The sequence below is a fragment of the Magnolia sinica genome, chromosome 8 (genome assembly GCF_029962835.1).
Source record: "Magnolia sinica isolate HGM2019 chromosome 8, MsV1, whole genome shotgun sequence".
Lineage (NCBI taxonomy): Eukaryota > Viridiplantae > Streptophyta > Magnoliopsida > Magnoliales > Magnoliaceae > Magnolia > Magnolia sinica.
In genome coordinates this window covers 27329607-27349644 of record NC_080580.1, presented here as the reverse complement: position 1 = coordinate 27349644, position 20038 = coordinate 27329607, and the positions used below count along the sequence as shown (strand labels likewise).

Here is a 20038-nt window from a genome sequence, read left to right as displayed (position 1 = left end):
AACACCAACAAGTAATAAGATAAGGGAAAGTAGACTTACATGGTTTGGCCATGCATTGCGGAGAGTGAGAATTGCACCAATTAGAAGGAATCAGTTGGCTCAAGTTGAAGGTTTTAAATGGGCAAGGGGAAGGCTTTAGAAGGAATGAGTTGGTTCAAGTTGAAGGCTTTAAATGGGCAAAGGGAAGGCCCAAAAGGACATGGTTGGAGGTAGTATGAAAAGACTTGATGACCTATGGTTTAATTAAGGATATGGTCCGCAATAGAATGGAATAGTGGAACAGGATCATATAGTTATATAGATAACCCCAATTAGTTGGGATTGGCTTAGATGATGATAATGAAAGGCTATGGTCCTCAATAGAGTGTAATGGTGAAATAGGATTCGTGTAGCAAACCCCAATTGGCCTAACAATTCCCACCTGCACCACCAAGTACTACACCCTAAGGCAGGAGGACAAGATCGAATATCGAAAGCTTGTATTTCATTGTGAGAGAAGATTGCAACTCTTAAGGAGTTGAGTCCCAAATGAGGAGCTCTCCCCCTATATAGAACTAGGAACTCTCTTGACTCTTTGCATCAATAGCTAGGATGGTGCCACATGTCATCCATCGAATAGCCAAGAGCACTCTAGAAACATTCTAGACTCACATTCCTAGATACCAAAACTAACTACAGAACATTCTAGAGATCTCTACACAATTCTATCAAAATGAAGACTACTCTAGAATTCTCTACTCTATACTACACTACAAGACTCCAAATTATTCCATATTTCTTTACACTCTTCTATTATGTAAAGGCCTCACATATGTACTAGTAGATCCAAAGTTTGCAAATTCCATGGACCAACCTCAACGCCCGTGACATGGTGGTATCATCCTCTCATTTTCCATCTTAGTCCACCACCAAAATGATGGAAGAGCTAACGGCCAAAAAACTAAAGGCATGACCATCCTGAGAAAAGAATGATGAGCTCCACCATGCTCCACAACTTCTAAAGCGATACTCGCATTGGCGTGACTGCACCACTACAACTGACCAATGTGACTTGTGAATATGCCAATAAAAACCCATCCGTGTAACCATCATGCCCCCATTTCTAAACCTATTGCAGCAAATTGGCTTCCTCCAAGAGATTCCACACATATGCTAGCTGTAAGACTATCATTGAGGCTTTTATAATTTCCAACATTTTGCATGCTAGTACTTCTTATGTCAACAATTTTAATAAAACTAGGGCAGGTCAGAGAGAGGAGAGGGAACAATAGCATTACTAAGAAACCAAGTACAAGGAGAAATATTGTGTCAAATCTAACTTCTCAGGATGATGCCACTAACAAAGATCTGCAGAGACAAATGGAGGGTTCTGTCTAGAAAAATATAATGAGAAAAGAAGGGAGAAGGTGAGAGGGATGTTGTTCACCAACTTTTTTTTTGTGGAAAGATGAGATTTTATTTAAAGGGAAAAAGGAACAACAAGGAAGAGAGAAAGACCTCAATAAAATAAAATAAAATAAAATAAAACTTAAGCAAAAGTTAAAAGGAAGAAAAAATAAAATACAGAGAAACAGACCCTCGTCTGGCAAAGGGACCCCGATAAGCTTTAGCGAGCCCAACCACTAAAGAGAACAAGGACTTCGGAGAAGACTCCCGCCAAAGAAATACTTATGTTCCTCAAGCAGCAGTTATTACGTTCCGCCCAAATAGACCAACAGACAATGAGAAGAAGGGATCTCCATTTCCTTTTTCCAACAACCTCTCCCGAGTCTTCATGCCACATAGAGAAGAGAGGATCGATTAAGCCTAGCATAACCTAGGAATTTCTGGCTAGTCTGAGGACTCCCCACCAAACGTCAGGAGAAAAAGGGCAGTGAATGAAAAGATGGTCCACACTTTCCTCATTCCTAAGGCAAAGAAGGCAGACATTAGGAAGGATCATTTCTCTTTTTGCAGATTGTCAACTGTTAGGATTCGATTCCTCCCTAAGAGCCATCTGAAGGCCAAAACTTTAAGCGAAACAACATACTTCTAGATAACTCCCATATGGTTGCAGCGAATCTGATCTTGAGGAGAAGGTAGGAATCGGCAGAATGATTTGACAGAGAAGATCCATGAAGAAGACAGAGTCCAGTGCAAGGCATCTTCCACATGAAGCTTGGGAGAGATCTCCTACAACCGGGACAAAAGAGCAGTAAACTCTTCTATTTCGTTGTCTAAAAGATTTCTTCTAAATTGGGGAAGCCACATTTCACCATTTTCATTGGGGAAAAAACAATTCCCAAAAGAGGTATAAGCAGTATTTTAAGTATAGGCGATAGTAGCCGATACATCCCACGATATATCTTGTATCCCACCTGTGCGATACGAATCGCACAAGTAGTGGGATATATCCCACATGTTCGATCCAATGAGCATTTTCGATTTTCAATCCCCTTTTTTTTTCTATAAATCATGTTATATCAATGTCAAATTGTTACAAATTCATGATTTTGCATGAAAAATCATGCATTGGGAGCTTCAATTTTGAGATTTGGAGGAGATTGGTCAAGTTCCAGAAAATTGAAAAAAAAAACAAAATTTCTCGCTAACCGGTTGCAATCTTTGTGTCCAAACATAAAATCAGACATGTATGTAACCTGATCTGGTGATTCTTCTTTTGCTTTTGAATGTATTGCTTGTGTTTCCACACATCTTCTTACATTTATAAATTATATGAATAGACTTTGAATATACTTGGATCAATTCAGTTAGACAGCGCATAGATTAGGACCTTATACAAAGAAAACGTATTATGTGCACTTGTTTTTTGTAATGTTTTGATTTATAAGTATGTATTCGTGTCTTTTTTAAAAGTTGTATTGATGTCTTTTTTAACAATCACTGAAATTTCATTGAAAAATTTGACCAATTTCCCAACGTTTCCCTATGTTTCTAACAACAACGATACATTACACAATACGACCAATATATCCCATGCGATAACCGATACATATCCATATCCCAAGGGTGCGATATGTAACGCGATACCGATATTACGGACACTGGGTATAACGATCTATGGCAATCGAAAACAGGGAAGGAAATCATTCTGCTAGAGTGGGAGAGCCGCACCAATAATCAAGCCAAAATCTAATTCTTTCGCCATTCCCCAAAATAAAAGATATCCTATCAAACACAATGGGGCCCAACTTGGCTATATTTTTCCAGATGAACGAGGCTCTGTAGAGGGACGAGTCATTGGTTCTCCATCCTTGGGGAGAGGTTTCATACTTGGCCGCCACAATTTCATGCCATAGACTTTCTGGTTATGTTCCAAACAGCCAAATCCATTTCGCTAGGAGAGCTCTATTAACCAACTCTAAAATTCTGTCCACCAACTTTGGCAGGTGAGAGTTAGTGAAGTTCTTGAAACTGACATGACCTTGTAGGTTTAACAGAGATGCTAGAGGGAAAGGACATTGATTGGAGATAACAAAGCAGCTGGAGATGCTTGAGACTATTTGGCCTAATGGTAAGGGAGGTTGACATCTGGTGTAAGAGTCGCTAGCTGATAGTTGTCAACTGAATATTAACACTAAGCAAGTGGCTGGGCATGAGACGGTGGATAATATTTTCCTCTCCGTCATTTTTTTCTTGGGCCGGATAGTGAACAAACTGCCAACAAGAGAAGCTGAAATTAGAATCAAATGACATTGGGTAGAAATTTGGAATTGATTGGACATTGCAATAAACAAAAGCAGATCCCAGAGTAGACATTTAATATCCTTGGAGATGGTATGTCATAAACTGAATCAGCTTAGGAGCTGCTGGATTCTCAATAGAATAGGTGAGGCATTGATGATTAATGAAAATAAGTGATAAAAAGAAAAACAAGCAGAGATGCCACCGCATAATTGGGTTCAGAAAGGAACATTGAACTAAATTCACTCTAATGTCATGTTAGATAATGCATCTGGAGGTGATTAATATAGAGCTGAACCAAAAATAATTGACTTGATACAGACCAAACATGTGAACAAGTGGACAATTTCAGAGAATTATTCTTTTCTTCTTTTCTTTCAGTAAAGGCTAGATAATGGAGAAATAACATGGACCGAATAAGTTGAGAAATATAACATCATGACAGACCCTAGAGAATGACATTGAGAGAAAGGAGAGAGCTTGAAAGGCCAAGAGAAAACTGCCAGTACACTACACATACAGTTCACACAGAAGAAGAAAAGAAAGGAAAATGGAACGAAAGAAAGAAATGCAAAAGCTATATTAATCTCTAATAAGATTGGTGCTGCTTAGGATATCCACTCTTTAAAGATAGTTCTTTGGAACGGGAGAATAGTGGCTAGTTCTTTGGAATGGGAGAATCAACTGCTTGAGAATAGATGCATTGAATTTGAAAATATTCTAAAATAGGTCTAATATGATTGTCAGGGTTTGGATTTTGAAGCACAAAAACAACAGATCTCTATATACAAGGGGGGTGGTTGGAGAACATGAAGCACCCTGAAGTCTAAAGCAAAAACCTAAACACTTCCACAACAATCAATAAATCCTTTCATATCAATCGTTACCAGGCTCCACTACATCATGCATGCAGCAAGTCAAATGCAATGCCAAACATCAGTTGGTCACTTCCATTAGTGCTGTCTCAAGCTCTTTGTGATTCAAGTCAATAAAAGAGAAAAAAGATTGAAAATTGTGTTGGTCACTTCCATTTTAAAAACAAAAATGGTGCATATTTCTCTCATATTTTACTGATAAACACCACATGACATAATAACAAAGTAAGAGCAGTAATTTAGTCCAAACATGCTTCAGCATACCCTTGCACTCAATTGTCGTCTATTATCCTGCTTGACCATCTCCATTAGTGCTGTCTCAAGCTCTTCAGCTCTGTCAAAAGAACAAGGAAAAAAAATGGAAGTTCAATGCCACATATTATGGAAAAAGTGACTTAAGATGCTGCCTTATAACCATTTTTTCGCGCAAATCCAAATGCTTAACACCACCTTCAATGTTGCTCCAACACGTGCGCGCCCCCCCCCCCACACACACACACACACACAACAGAGAGGTTTTCATCATAGAGTCCTATATCTACTAGAATTGGTTTCCATTTAGAGATCTGAACATTAGATTCCTAGACTCTGATCCAAGAAACACTACTCAAGATATCAGTAATTCTGACATAAGTCAGTTTGAGATTGCTCTGTTCAGATCCCATTGGAAAAGCTGTGATATGACATAAGTTGTGAAGCAATCAGCATCAAGAGGACCAAAAAGATGCATGCATGTTCAAGGATGAAGAAGAACTATGCAGTTAAGGTAATATTTCAGATTGAAACAAAATAAATATTGGGAACAGTTTCAAGGTTTCAGTCATTTTTCTGAATAATTTTTAATGGCAATTTTCTGAATAATGACTGAAATGAAAGGAAACGGCAACAGGAATTTGCAACCAACACTACAAAAGCTCCTTTTGGGATCACAGAAAGAAATGTTTCTTGTCCCCAGTATGATGTCTATAGTTAATCATGAAGAAAAGTGAAGAAAAGTGAAGAAAAGACGAAAGATGAGAAGCAAAAGAGAAGAAGGAGAGAGGACTTCAAGCCTTCGCAAGCCCCCAACTCTCTCTTTTATTATTAGGGCAATCACCAATCATATGTACACTTTTTCTTCGATTTGTACCATCAACAATCTTCACATAACTCCTATATGACCTTAACCCTTGGATTTGACAGCAGATTCAACTATAGATAAGAAATGGCCCACTTTGACCCATCACACGGGTAGAGCATAAAAGTAGGCCTTATACACACATGATTAGGTCAGCCCCAAGCATGTTAGGGTTTCCCCAAAAAAGGAGAAAGAAAAGAAAATGATGGAGAGAGAGAGAGAGAGAGAGAGAGAGAGAGAGAGAGAGAGAGTGAGAGAGAGAGAGAGAAGGGCAAGATATCGGATCAATTCCGCTCTAATACCATGTACTTAATCATGAAAAAGGAAAAGAAGAGAAGAAGAAAGATGAGAGGAAAAAGAGAAGGAGAGAGGGCTTCAAGCGTTCACACACACCCACCTCTCCGTTTTATTATTAGGGAAATCAGTAATCATATGAAAATTACAATGATACCCCCCTTGCTTAGAGATGATATGAAACAATCACATATAGACCTAAAGACTCTAACCCAAACATATAACGAAAAGCCCAACAGAAACCCAAACACAGAGTATGATCCTAAAAATTATGATGTTTTTTCTAAATTTTATCAGGGTTTAGTCTAGAGAAGCATGCAGTATGATTATTCACATAATTATATACAAATAAATAAATAAGTAAAAACAAAAACTGAACTGGATTTCAGAAACTACCACAACCTGAGGGTAGATGATCGTTTATCCTCCAGCAATCTGCAGAGTTCAACCTTCAACCATACCACCTGGACATGAACCGTTTTACTTAGAAACCCAAAAGCAAAGTGTGATAGAAAATTGCTGAAATTTTTCATGTGATTCAGAAGTGATATCCAGGAAACGTGTTTTGCATGAACTTCTCTGCAATAAAGGGATGTGCATAAAATAAAAAAGAAACTGACCAAAGTTCATTTAAGATATAGAATGTATCACAATAATTTGTAACAAAATACTGGCAAAGAAAGCAGGTTGAAAGTGAGAGAGTTTGTGAAGGTAAATGTTCAAGTACATAAAGCAAGCAAAATCAAATGCAATGTCTACAAAAATGACCATAAAGCTCCACGAAATGGTCTCATAGATCATACAATAAATTTTATGTACATATACATGTATAATATATGTTCATTGTAGATGCAGATAATTCTTAACGATCCTCATCAAGCCAGGAGTCCATTTGGGATCAATGGTGCCTAATCACCATCATCGATAAAATTCTGCCTGGTAGATGAATTAATCACCGGTAGGGTGAGCTAGCCAGTCCAGACCTAGGTAAGAGCTAGTTTGGTGCACAAATGAAATATATATCTAAAGAGAGAGAACCAGATACTCTGTTCAAGATCATGCTTATCTCAAGGGAAGTGCCGACTTGTGTTTTTAGCATTTTCTCGATAATTTTTTCATCTAAGAAAATGAGAAAATATGTGAACTACACAGCAAGGCTGGCCAATCTTTATAGGCACTCATTCCTAGAGTCAGAGGTCGTCTATCCTTTATATTTATATTTATTCTGTGAATGAAACAAGATGTTAAGGATAAGGGTTTATGTCAGGTGGGCAGCTAGTCATTAAACTTCTGCCAAGGATGCATGAGAAGCCAACGCCAAATAGTTGGGGCAAGGCTATGATGATGACAACTACCTCAATCCCAAAGGTCAAGTTCTAGAAATTTTGCAAAAGAGGAAAATGAGAAAATGGAAATAGGCCTTGGAAGAATCAGTGTTCAAAATATCAGTATCGTGTTACATATCGCACCCTTGGGATATAGATACGCATCAGTTATTGCATGGGATATATCGGTTGTATCGCGTAATGTATCCCTGTTGTTGGAAACATGGGGAAACATTGGAAATTGGTCGAATTTTTCAATGAAATTTCAATGATTGTTAAAAAAAAAAAAAAAAAAAAGAGGAAAAAAAGAAGAAGAAGAAGAAGAAAACATCAATACACACTTACAAGTCAAAACATTACAAAAAACAAGTGCACATAACTGATATGGGGCCCTAATTTATGCACTGTCTAATTGAATCGATGCAAGTATATTCAAACTTTATTAATATAATTTATAAATGTAAGAAGACGAGTGGAAACATAAGCAGTACATTCAAAAGTAAAAGAAGAATCACAAGATCAGGTAACATACATGTTTGATTTTATGTTTTGACACAAAGATTGCAACCGATTTGCGAGAAATTGGGAAATTTTTTATTTTTTTCAATTTTCCACAACTAGGTCTTTCTCCTGCAAATCTTGAAATGGAAGCTCCCAATCCACGATTTTTCATGCAAAACATGAAAATTCATGGATTTGTAACAATTTGACACTGATTTAACATAATTTATAGAAGAAAAAAAAATGATCGGAAATTTAAAAAAACACTCACCGGATCGAACATGTGGGATATGTCCCACTACTTGTGTGTTGCGTATCACACATGTAGGATACCAAGATATATCGTGGGATATATCCGCCAATATCGTTGATATTTAAAACACTGGGAAGAATGGTGTTTTGAAAACACCCCATCCTGGATGCTCGAAATGGATGTAGGTGGAAATTCCATGGGAAAATCCGAGCAATTATGGGTGGGTTCCACTAGACTTGTATTCTTTGGTCTAGTAGGGACAGGCGATTAATGAAAATGATAGTATTGATCCATTGGCTGGGGACCTGAAATTTTGGATTTGGTTCTCAAATACTCACTATTCTGTGTAGTCTATCATCTAGATTCTATTCTCTAAGGAGCGAGTGCAGATAGGAGAGTGAATTGGGTCAGACTCTAGGTTGGGACGAGTAGGGGTGGGTTGAGTTAGGATCAGGCTTAGGCTGGAAACCCTCAACCTGACCCAGACAGGTTGTGCTTACGTTGAGGCCTAGGGCAACCCAACACTATATCCTATATGTCTAATATACTGCATATATAATTATATATGCGAAGGCACTAGTATGGGAGTGGATCTTTGTATGCATCAGGCCTTGGGTTGGGCTCAAGTTAGGGCTGAGAATTCAATACCTCGGGTTGGGTTTTGGGTGCGTAGGGACTCGGGACTTCTCTTGAGGTGCGGTTGGGCTTGGGTTGAAAATTCAACCTGACCTAGCCCAACTGAGTTGCACTGCTAGAAGCAAATGCTTAGTCTCCATGAGTGAGTTTATCCCTCTCCGAACTGAAAATGGAATCAACCAGATCCACAAGGGAAAAACGTACAAAAGAAAGCATGAAATTGCTAGTTCTTTGTATATATCATGGATATGTACCAGTTACCAAAGTTAAGCCAATGAAATAAAAGAATACTGCAAAGATCAAAATTTGTTATGTTAAACTGCCACTAAGAAAAATGATCCTCGAATCCATATATTAGCTTGAATTGCTGGACATTCACATGCCTAAAAAGTATATGAACTATCTTTCTTTCTCTGAAAACAAAAGTCTAAACATATCGACTCTGGGAGAACCTGAAAAACATACCTGTTCTTGAAGATCAGGAACAGAGTCCATCTCATTGTCTGTAGACAGACCGTTGAGAAAGTCATCTAAATTTTTCGAGTCAGACTCTGAAAGGGTCAAACCCCCATTTGCATGCATGTTACCTAATCCTTCTGTTGGATTTGCTTCTGGTATTAGTGATCCCGGATCATGCTTGAAACTATATAGCTTAGCTGCAAGACCCTGGGAATCCTTCCAAATACGAAGCCCTTTGGCCCTTTCCTCAATAATAGCTATTACAGCTGGTCGATGCTTTTGTCTCAACTCTTGCAATCTTGCTTCATTTACAGCTTGATAACCCATTGAAGCTGTCAAGACTAGCTGACTGCTATCAAAAGTTGAGCCAGCAAGAGACTGCAGCAAAGTAACTGCATCACCTGCATCTTTTGTCGTAACCAATGCTGGACCTAGAAAGCAGAAAGCAAGATCAAAGTTCAAGTCTTCAAAAAATTGCTTTCCAAGAAGTTGGGATATCAAGATAATATGCTCTAGGTTTATAGACTGGTCATGAATAAAATGTGAATTACCCAGTACCATATAACTCCATCAAAGCGAGTGCTGTTCGGAATATCATGACCCGATTTCCTTCAAATAGAAGCACATCCCACACCCGAAGAACTGCAGTTGAAGAAAGGCACCATAAACCAGGGTACGCTTCACAAAATAGCTACTCCCACCAAAATCTTAAAATGCATGCAAGTGCAAAATCATGGAGATGGCTAAGTGCTCAGCAGATTTACAGGTCTGGCCCAGATTTAAGCAGGTTTGACTCATCAGGCCCATGAGCTAGGGCTCAGGACTAGATCTCTGGGCCCAAGTGATAATAAGGTAGGGCCCAGGCTCTTTTGGTATCACTCCAATCAGGCTTGGGCTTGCTGTGGTGAACCTGCCATGGGTCGGGGCTGGGCTTGGGGCATAGTGCCTCAAGGTTCATGTTGGACATGCTGACTAGGGCCTGACCTGGCACTGCCCAAACCTGGTCTTCCAATCCTATAAACTGATTTAGAACTATAACTACTTTTTTATGACTTTGATATCAAAATAAAACCTGACCACTTTCCCAGGGAAGCATATTCATGAAAATGGAAAGGAACCAGGGACCAGTGACCCATGCAACCTGCACTCCCAGGTGATCTAGATGATTAACTGCACCAAAAGCATAGATAAATAAGTAATCAATTTGCAGGTAGAAAGAAAAACACGACATATACATAATCATTATGAAAGACAAACCTAATTTTGGAAATCTTTCACGCACTAACTCCTCAAAAACAAGTTGGTCCACCTGAAGAAATAAAAGAACTTGAATTTAAAAAAATAAAAAAATAAATAATAATAATAATACATATATATATATATATATATATATATATATATGGAACAATGCAACACTATCCACTAGAAGCCTTTAGCCTATCAATCATTCAGTTCCCTCCACTGCACCAACTCAAGTCATGAAGAAATAAGAAATTAATTACCAAATGACTCTAAAGAGTGAAACAACTAATAAATAAACATTACCTGAGATTCGATCATTTCCTCCGAATAGTAGCCATCAAAGTAGTCATCAATGAGACCCATCAAAGTCCTGAATGATTTCAGCAAATATTTAAGACTGGCATAAGCAATGCAGCTTTTACTTATTCACTATGAACATCCTATTGGTTAGGTTTCACAGTTGGAGAATACCCTGACATTCAACCCACAGACATACCAAAAAGCATTTTCCTCAGGCATAAGTAGTAGTAACAAGCCTGCAAAGAAATTCATGGCCTGCATGTGCATAGAACCCAAGAAAATGCCAGCATCAAGTCCATGTTGCAAGAGGCCTATTAATTTCATCAAACAGTGCAGATAGAATATATGTCTGTATAGAAATTTCAAAATGCAGACAGGTGCACAGCCAATAAAAACACGTAATAAAATAAAAATGCCTCAGTGGGACAGCATATTAGAAAGCCCAAAATACATATAAACTTGATAGTATGCCGCACTTCATGCAAATTACAAAGTTCAAGCTATCCACAGCCAAACATTTAAATCACCAAGTTCGAAAATAACACATCTGACAAGGATGTGGAGAGATACATTACCAACATTTTCTTTTCTTTTCTATTGTTCAAGTGAAAGATATTTTTACTAAAAGAAGAAAGAGGAAACTCTATATGCTACACATCTGAAATTTTAGCTAGCAAATTGAATAACATGACGCAGGACAGTTTTTGCAAAAAAGGACCGCATAAATGAGGAACGGGATGGAAAAATCAAAGCAATGTCAAGCCCTCATGCTCACTTCCTGATGCAGCTTTATCACAAACATAAGATTTGAGGAGAACCAAATCAACTTAGTTTCAGGCTGACAGCTGCAATATCAAATGAGAAAATTTTGGCATTGAATGTCATTACAAGTCTATTGTATAATTCTGTTTTAGCTTGACCGCCGCCTGACAAAATTCTGTAAGTTTCCTTTTTATTCCCTTTCTTGTAAGCATTTGTTCTTTTGATGAAAAAAATTACATTTCACCGGGTTAAACAAAGGGATTCACTTGCTTGAGAGGAGAAAAACTTGTTGCCCCATGAAAGTGGAGGTTTAGACTTGGATTCAAAATTCTCTACTTGGTCGGTAGTGAATGGAGCATCTTGCATAATCACAGCGATTAACTTCAACACTCAGTCATCTAGGTTAAAAAAGATTCACATGCTCAATAGGAGAAGAGTACAAAACCCGAGAGGGGAGAGGACTTAGGAATTAAAACATTTAAGACTTCAATTTGCATTAGTTAGGAGTCATAGGAGATCCACCGGCAAGGGTTAAGCATCAGAACAATGGCAAGGTTCTGTACTGTGACATGTGGGGTTCAACAAGATCTACCACATGGAACAGATGGACGCACGCAACCCACCGAAAGCCTATAAGCTTGTGAGTTTGAAGTGGACAACAGTAATAAGGTGGCACAACATTGGGAATAAGAACATATCAACGATTCATGTGGCCAGATATCCTTCCTTTCGGACACGGATGGCCTACAAATAGCCTTTCACAGAAACTTCCTGCCACAGGAAGCTAGGTGGGGCCCACTGCAATGTTTGTGAGAAATCCACCCCGTCCATCCGTTTTTCTAGCTCATGTTAGGACATGGGCCCAAAAATGAGGCAGATCCAAAACTCAAGTGGACTGCATGACACAAAAAAAGTGGGTAGGGAAATGCCTAACGTTGAAACCTCCCTGGGGTCCACTGTGGTGTTATGTGCCATCTATACCGTTCATAAGGTCATTCCTATTGGGATGAACTAGAAACACAAAAATATTAGCCTAATCAAAAACTTTTGTGGCCCCACGAATGTTTCAACTGTGGACATCTAATCCTCACTGTTTCCTGTTGTGCAGCCCACTTGAGGTTTGGATCTGCCTCAATTTTGGGCCCATCTCCTAACATGATATGGAAAAACAGATGGATGGGGTGGATCTCTCACAAACATCACGGTGGGCCCTACCTAGCTTCAGTCACAGGAACTTCTTGTGAAAGTTTTTCACAGACAATCTGCATCCCTTTCTAAGAAAACCAATAACAATATCCAATGATTCATCCCTGGCTCTCAAATGTGTGGACCTACAAGTGTAAGGAGATCATGTGTTTTTTGTGTGCTTGTGTAGATGTAGGTGTAAGTGGGGATTATGTATTGTGTATGGGTGTGGGTGGATGTGTTACGTTTTGGTACTACTTAAGACACCATGACATTTTGTTTAGGGTTTTATAATAAAAGGATAGTGAATGAGAGATTGATTTAATCTTTACAAAAAAACCTCTTGCATCCATCTCTCAAAATCCCCTTTCGTCTCTTCTCCTTCTCAAACCATGAAGTAACCCATCACATTCTTTACAAGAGAGAGAGAGAGAGAGAGAGAGAGAGAGAGAGAGAGAGAGACTTTAAGCATCAAATAACTAAGTTTCGAAACATGGTTCACACCCCATGAATTAACCACAACGTGTCTTAAAGAAAACGAGTCAACCATCAAATAAGCTTGTTTCAAACCATGAGAGTCGTCGTCGTCATCTTTGACTTAGGGCCTGCTTGTTAACACTGAAAAAAATCCCAAAATGCGGAACTCAGAAAGCGCTCCACGTTAAGTGATGTTTGTTAACACAGAACGTGGAAAGTGCTCCGTGATTTTTGCATAATTTTTTCGGCAATGGAGGCTTGGCTTAATGGTGAATACAGAATGGGCTCCGTAAATCCTTCAAAAAAAATTGCTCCCAAATTTACCCCTACGCATGTTGCCAAAGAGATTTTTTTTCTCCGAAATGGATTGCGTAATACACAACTCAACTTTTAACTTATAGAACTTCTCAGGGCCCCACCATGATTTAGGTGTTAGACCCACATTGTCCATCAACTTTTTCATATCATTCTAGAGCTTGAAACCAAAAAATGAGGCACATCCAAAGCTTAAGTAGACCACACCACAAAAAGTTGTGGGAATTAAACAACTACGGTTGAAACCTTCTAGGGTCCACTGTGAGGTTTATTTGCCATATAACCTCTTCGTGAGGTTACATGGACCTGGATGAAGGGAAAAACACAAATATCAGCTTGTTCAGAGCCTTCTGTGGGCCCAAGAAGTTTTCAACAATAGGCGCCCAACTCCCACTATTTCTTGTAACGTAGCCCACTTGAGTTTTGGATACACCTCATTTTTAGTTTCTTTTCCTGAAACGAGCTTCCAAAACGAATGAACGGGGTGGATTTCACACAAACATCACGATGGGCCCCACCTAGCATCCCAACGCAGGGAGTTTCCGCAAAAGTCTTTAGCAGGAAATCCTTGGGTATGACTGCCAGTAGTGGAAGCGGATTGCATGGTGTGCCACACACCACCAACCTGACGTCAAGTTATGTGGGCCCCACCATGTTGTACATGTTATATCAAAACTGTCCAATTTTGCGAGATCATTTTCGTGCATGAGACCAAAAAAGAGGCAAATCCAAATCTCAAGTGGACCACACCACAAGAAAACAACAATGATTGAACACTCACCATTAAAAACTTCCTACGGCCCACTATAATGTTTATTCACCATCCAGCCAGTTGATTACGTCACACAAACCTAGATGAAGAGAAAACACAAATATCAGCTTGATCAGAACCTTCTGTGGCGCCAAGAAGTTTTCAACGGTAGGCACCCAATTCCCACTGTTTCCTATAGTGTGACCCACTTGAGCCTTAGAGATGCCTAGTTTTTTGTCTTATGCCCTAAAATAGTATGGAAAAATGTATGGAGAGTGTGGATAAAACATATATGTCACGGTCCGTCTCGAGTTGGTGCGGGCGCGACTTTGGTGGATCCTAGATCCGGACAGGATTGCCTACTAACGCTAGGAGCGGATTAGATGTTACCCAGGTAACACCTTAGTGGGTGTTTCCCTTACAACAGGAAACAATCGTGATTGAATCCCCACCATTAAAAACTTCAAAGGGGCCACCAAAATGTTTATTGTCATCTAACCTGTTGATAAGGTCACAAAGACCTATGAAGAGACCACACAAATATCAGCTTGATCAAAAACTTTTGTGGCTCAAGAGAAGTTTTTAATGGTCGATTACCAGTATTTCTTGTATTATGGTCCACCTGAGATTTGGATATGCTTAATTTTTTGGATCATACCCTAAAATAAGTTTTCAAAATGGATGGACAGTGTGGATATAAGGCACATACATCATGGTGGGCCCCAGAGTCACGGATCTGACCACATCTCCAAAATGAGACGGGCAAATGTGTCAAATTAACAGATTTCAGGCATTTGTTAACAAACGGGTTGTTTCAGATATCGTACTTAATTTTCATACTTCAGCACTTCTTTCAGACAATTACCAAACAAGTTTTCGGACCTCAGATTCAAATTTCAAATTTTGGCTTTAGACTTCAGATTAAACAAATAGTCCCTTATACCAACCAATTGGGGTCAGCTACACAAATCCTTTTCATCCATTCTTTCAAACATGGGTATATATAGCCAAGCCTTTGCAAACCTGCTTCCTAATTCAATGATAACACCGCTCCTTGCTAATCATGTTTTAAATTATAAAGGAAACTAACTACTAAGAAAAAAATTGAAAGTTATACTTAAGCCATACACATTTTGAGATGAGTAGGGCACATTTGTCAACACCACACATGTCATAGTAAATGGATAAACAGCATGTGAATGGGGTCTAGAACCTCACTGGACCACCTATGGGGCACACCAATATGATCTGACTGCACGTGGGACCCAGCAGTCTCATTTGGGTGATAGAATGTTGTGTCAAGGAGCTTGGATGCATCACTATTGCATTAGGTTCATTACTTCAAAATTTTCTTCTCCCTTTTTTTTTTTGGTGAGGTAAAGACGTTTTATTATTACTAGAAAAAGTGCCGCCACATAAAAACATTCCCTTGATACACAAACAAAGCTGAAAACAATGACAACAGCCCTCTAATACCAATAACGTCCCAAAATAACACTTCGACGGGCACGGCCTAATTCCAAGACCAACATTAATATGATTTTTGAGTTCCTTCATAAGAAACCCATCCAAAGATCCAAAATTAGCCAAGGCCAGCTGATGACACTGCCAAGTCCATACAACTGGAGTGACGACCCGAAAGGACTTGAGAACAAGCTTGTTCTATCTTGGTCATCTCTGATAATCTCCCCCTTTTGAACACCCTGCATTACCCAATCAACCCCAGTCCACATTGAGCTTCCACCACCCCGATGGGAAAAACCAAACAATTTGTCATGATCTCTATCTGACAGGTTGGTTACCCATGTTACTAATGTCAGAAAACACAGAATCTATACCCCTGTTACAGTATCTACATCTGTATATGTATCCATGCATCTAGGCTTGTCAAGGGGCCAGAGTTGGATTGGTTTAGGACCAGATTTTGAACCAGTTGGGCCCAGCCAAATCAAAAATTCAATTTTCCCCAAGCCCAAAGCCAGCTCACTGAGAGCCCTCCATATATGGATATCATAGCTCCTGCTTTTACTAGAAGCTAAAGCCTGCTTACTGGTAACAAAATAGGAGAACATTATGGACCAGTAAGGGTGACTCTAGAAAATGATGTCAAGGACTAAAAATCAAATGTTGAGAAAAAGAATCAAAGTGTAGATTAATGACTTTCCCTTACAATTGTTCTTACACAGCTATTACTTTTGAAGATTTCATAGAGTAAGAGTAATTTCCATACTATTAGCATAATATGGTGATTAAAGATAAGTAATCCATAGTATACTAGTAGTGTATTGTTTTGTATAGCACAATAAAAATAAAATAAAAAATGCAAACACATGCTAGATAAGACGCACTCATAACATGATATTGGAATTTAAAGGAAAAATGACAAGATTACAAGTAAGTTCAATTCATGGAGCGTAGATGAAATGGAGGCAGTGTATGTTCCCATAACCATCTGAACATATAAAGAAGTTGAAAAGTAGGAATTATTTCAAAACCAAGTACCTGGCAGTACCCAACAGAGGGATTGTGCCGAGCATAAGCAGTAAGTAAACGCCTCAAAGCATTTCTACCATTCTCATCCAAAGCAGGATGGCCAGGGAATGTTCGAGGCAAATCCTACAAAAACAACATATAAGTCAGACAACTGAGATACTTGGATAAAATCGCATGTGAAACATGGTAGCACCTACAAAATTGACTAGATTGAACTTCAAAGTTCAAAGTCCATGCATCTAATGACCTTCTCAATCTGTCCTTTCCATTTCTCCGGTGCACCTCCACGGTCCTTATCTGACCCCTTACTGAGATCATCTGAAAGGGAGCCATCAGCGTCTTTAACATTCCTGGAATTGGGTTCTTGAGCTAGAAGATCCTGGTAATATCTCTCCACTCTGCGTGCCCTCACACCCACAAACGCTTGCCACAGCTGTTATCAAAGAGGAAAGGAAAGAGAGAGCTTATCTGCCAAGAACAAACTTCAACTAGGAATTATTGATCCACAAGCCCCAACCGAAGTAGAATTTGCTGAGGTGCAAGTCTGTACATGTGGAGCTGTGATCCAGACCATTGATCTTATGATCCCCAGTATGGACAAGGAATGCCTGAGAAGATATTCCCAGATTGAAAGAGTCTAACCCTTACATCTTAGCAGATTTTCATCAAACGTTGACAGTTGCTTTTTTTCTTTTCTTTTCGTTTTTTCTTTTTCTTTTTCTTTTTTTAATGAATTGCCTTTATGTACTTGTAGGCCACAGATAGAAGGATTGTTGTCTTCCATTCTAGGTAATCTTTGGGGCACTCACCATCAGTGCCAGGACTCATCAAATCAATAGTGCAGATCACAAACCATGGCCCTACATGTACAAAATACTGTACCCTGCAAACTATATATTTTTTTTGGTTCAAGACTACTGAATAGTCACTCAACTTTAAGAAGTTGCAAACTCAATAGTATTAAGTGTACCTCTCCTCTGAAAGCCATTGGAAGTCCTCCACGTACAAGACATTCCAACTCTTCTTTCCAAGGAAAGAATGGTTCGAGGGGCAGAGCTCCATCACCAGTTGGATTGGCACTGTCACTTGAAGGGGCATCTTGAACCAGATCTGATCTCTCCACATCATAAAACTCTTCCTCAGAATCATCTTCAGGAGCCCCTTTCACAGTTCCCGCTTCTTCAATTGTTGCAAGATGACCACCACTTCCGGCATCTCGCCCATTTTTTGAAAGATTCTTCCTCTTCTTAACACGGAAACTCATCATGTGTTCAATGGCACTCAATGAGGGTCTTATCTCAGCCCATATAGTCACTTCATGGGTTCTCGGTTCTTTTTTCAGCTTCTCCTTTTCCGAACTGAGTTCTTCCAAAACATCGGATTTTCCTACACCCGAATCATCATCTTCTGCATCCTTTGCCAAAACAATTCTTTCTTCCTGCTCTGCATCACGAGCACCCGACACTGTGTTTTCTTCCTCTGTGTTTTCTTCCTCTGTTGACAACCCATTTACAGGAACTTGAGCTGACTCAGCCTGCCTTTCAAGGAAGTTCATCCATTTCTCCGATCTTTCCTCTTCTTCTTCCTGCAAGCACCACAAAAAACAGCTAGAACAATCACCATTGTTCAAAATATCGTTTTATATCATTACATCCATACTTCTATTTAATATATCCATCAAGGGTGATTTTCTTACTTCTTTAAATTTATAATTTAAAAAAAAAAAAAAAAAAAAAAACCTTAATATAGTTAAAGCACTATTTATCACTTTCGCTAGCAATACCTTACTCATTAAAAAAGAATGTATAAAATACTACCAAAATGATACTCTCAATCTATCTGACGCTTTATTCATAGCTTCCTCACATACAATACATAACATTTCACAACTGCCAACATAGATAATAAAAAATAACAGAAGAACAATTTTCTCAAAAAAATAAATAAATAAATAAAAGAAAAGAAAATATTCATAAAATAGAGGAAAAGACCAACATTGTACCTTGTATATGTTTGCATACTCTCGGTACCTCTGCAGATGCTGCGGCCGCACGGCAAACCCATAGGCATCCCTATTCAAATTCCAAACTGCCGTCAGTAGATTCAATAGAGAGAGAGAATAGTACATTCCCAACTCTCGGCAAGATTTAAAGCAGAAAATCCATAAATCAGAAGACCAGAGGTGTCAATTTCAACAATGTGGGCTATCATCTACCTGAGCTCAACTGCCATAGAAAGCCTATTCAACTACGGTCAACAGAGAATTCCTCATCCTATTACAGACAGCGGCCCGCATGGCTACCGCAGATCAAGAAACGGAAACGGAAACAGCAGCTCTAAACCCTTAAATGCAGACGGATCTCAACCGTCCATCAGATATCAAAACGAAAGCGGCACAAGAAGAATATATCTATCCGATGCCGCCTTCATTCATAGTCTAAGAGCCGAAAGATCGCCACCGACGGCAGAATCGGCCGACGACTGAGACCGATCTAGAACAAAACACGCATTTCCCACAAATCGCCGGCGTGGTTCGGTCAAAATCAGAAAAAATAAGATAAGGGAGAAAAGAAGACAAAAAAAAAACCCTAGAATTCGGATGCGTGAGAGAGAAAGAGAAAGAGAGAACGAGCGGGGACTCTGTTAGGGAGGGAGAGGGACACGTGGAAGGATATGAAGAGATTACCGTTTGTGCTCGAAGGTGATAATCGGCAAGCTGTTCTTCCCCTTCATCTTCGGTCACCGATCGATCAACGGTTCGGATCGCTCTATCGTTGGATCTTCTATCCCTTGAATTCTGCAACTGAATTTCTCTTTGCTTTCTCACTCTCTCCTCCTTATACGCGTCGCCTCTTCGTTTATTAGTTATTAGAGATTTTACGCTCTCTTTCTTATTTATCTTTTATCTTCGTTTATTAGTTATTAGAAATATTAGCAACAAGAGACGTCGGTGCGGCACATGCAATCGAGCGTAGAGAGAGAGAGTTGGGAAATGGGCGTTAATGATGAGATTTCAATCAGAACAGAGTGTGGGGATGTGATGAACCAGATTCATCTACACCACCTGTTTTACTATCTCTTTGAGGTCCACCATGTTCGTTAGATAAAATCTACTCCGTCCATATGGTTGGAAATATTATTTAGACCGTTCATTCTTAAGATGAACCTGGTTACAGACTCATACGGACTACGCTGATGGAAAATTATAAAATTTCTTCCGAAACTTCTATTTTCACACCGGTGTGACCTTCCTCAGATTTTTATGAGGATGATTTTTTTCATGGGATCTTCATCCTGGAAATTTACACCTGATTAACGGTTTTGATGAAAGATAAGGATCATATTGGCTCCCACATGCAAACGTATGGT

General features: G+C 39.2%; 1 protein-coding gene across 2 annotated transcripts in view; it reads right to left on the bottom strand.

The window, feature by feature from the left end:
- Positions 1-19669, bottom strand: part of LOC131253138 (uncharacterized) — a 44362-nt gene extending 24693 nt beyond the window's left edge. The window contains exons 1-13 of one of the 2 annotated variants that reach the window (XM_058253974.1): positions 19356-19668; positions 18672-18741; positions 17640-18254; positions 16917-17102; positions 16679-16792; positions 10883-10941; positions 10690-10756; positions 10402-10453; positions 10222-10314; positions 9703-9786; positions 9151-9575; positions 6373-6434; positions 4824-4893 (exon numbers count right to left, since the gene is read on the bottom strand). In XM_058253974.1, coding sequence (XP_058109957.1) covers positions 4824-4893; positions 6373-6434; positions 9151-9575; positions 9703-9786; positions 10222-10314; positions 10402-10453; positions 10690-10756; positions 10883-10941; positions 16679-16792; positions 16917-17102; positions 17640-18254; positions 18672-18741; positions 19356-19402 — 1944 coding nt within the window. In that variant the 5' untranslated portion in view covers positions 19403-19668. Of the gene's footprint in view, positions 1-4823; positions 4894-6372; positions 6435-9150; positions 9576-9702; positions 9787-10221; positions 10454-10689; positions 10757-10882; positions 10942-16678; positions 16793-16916; positions 17103-17639; positions 18255-18671; positions 18742-19355 lie in introns of both variants that reach the window. The other variant, XM_058253973.1, reaches the window with a different exon arrangement.
- Between the last annotated feature and the right edge of the window lie 369 nt (positions 19670-20038).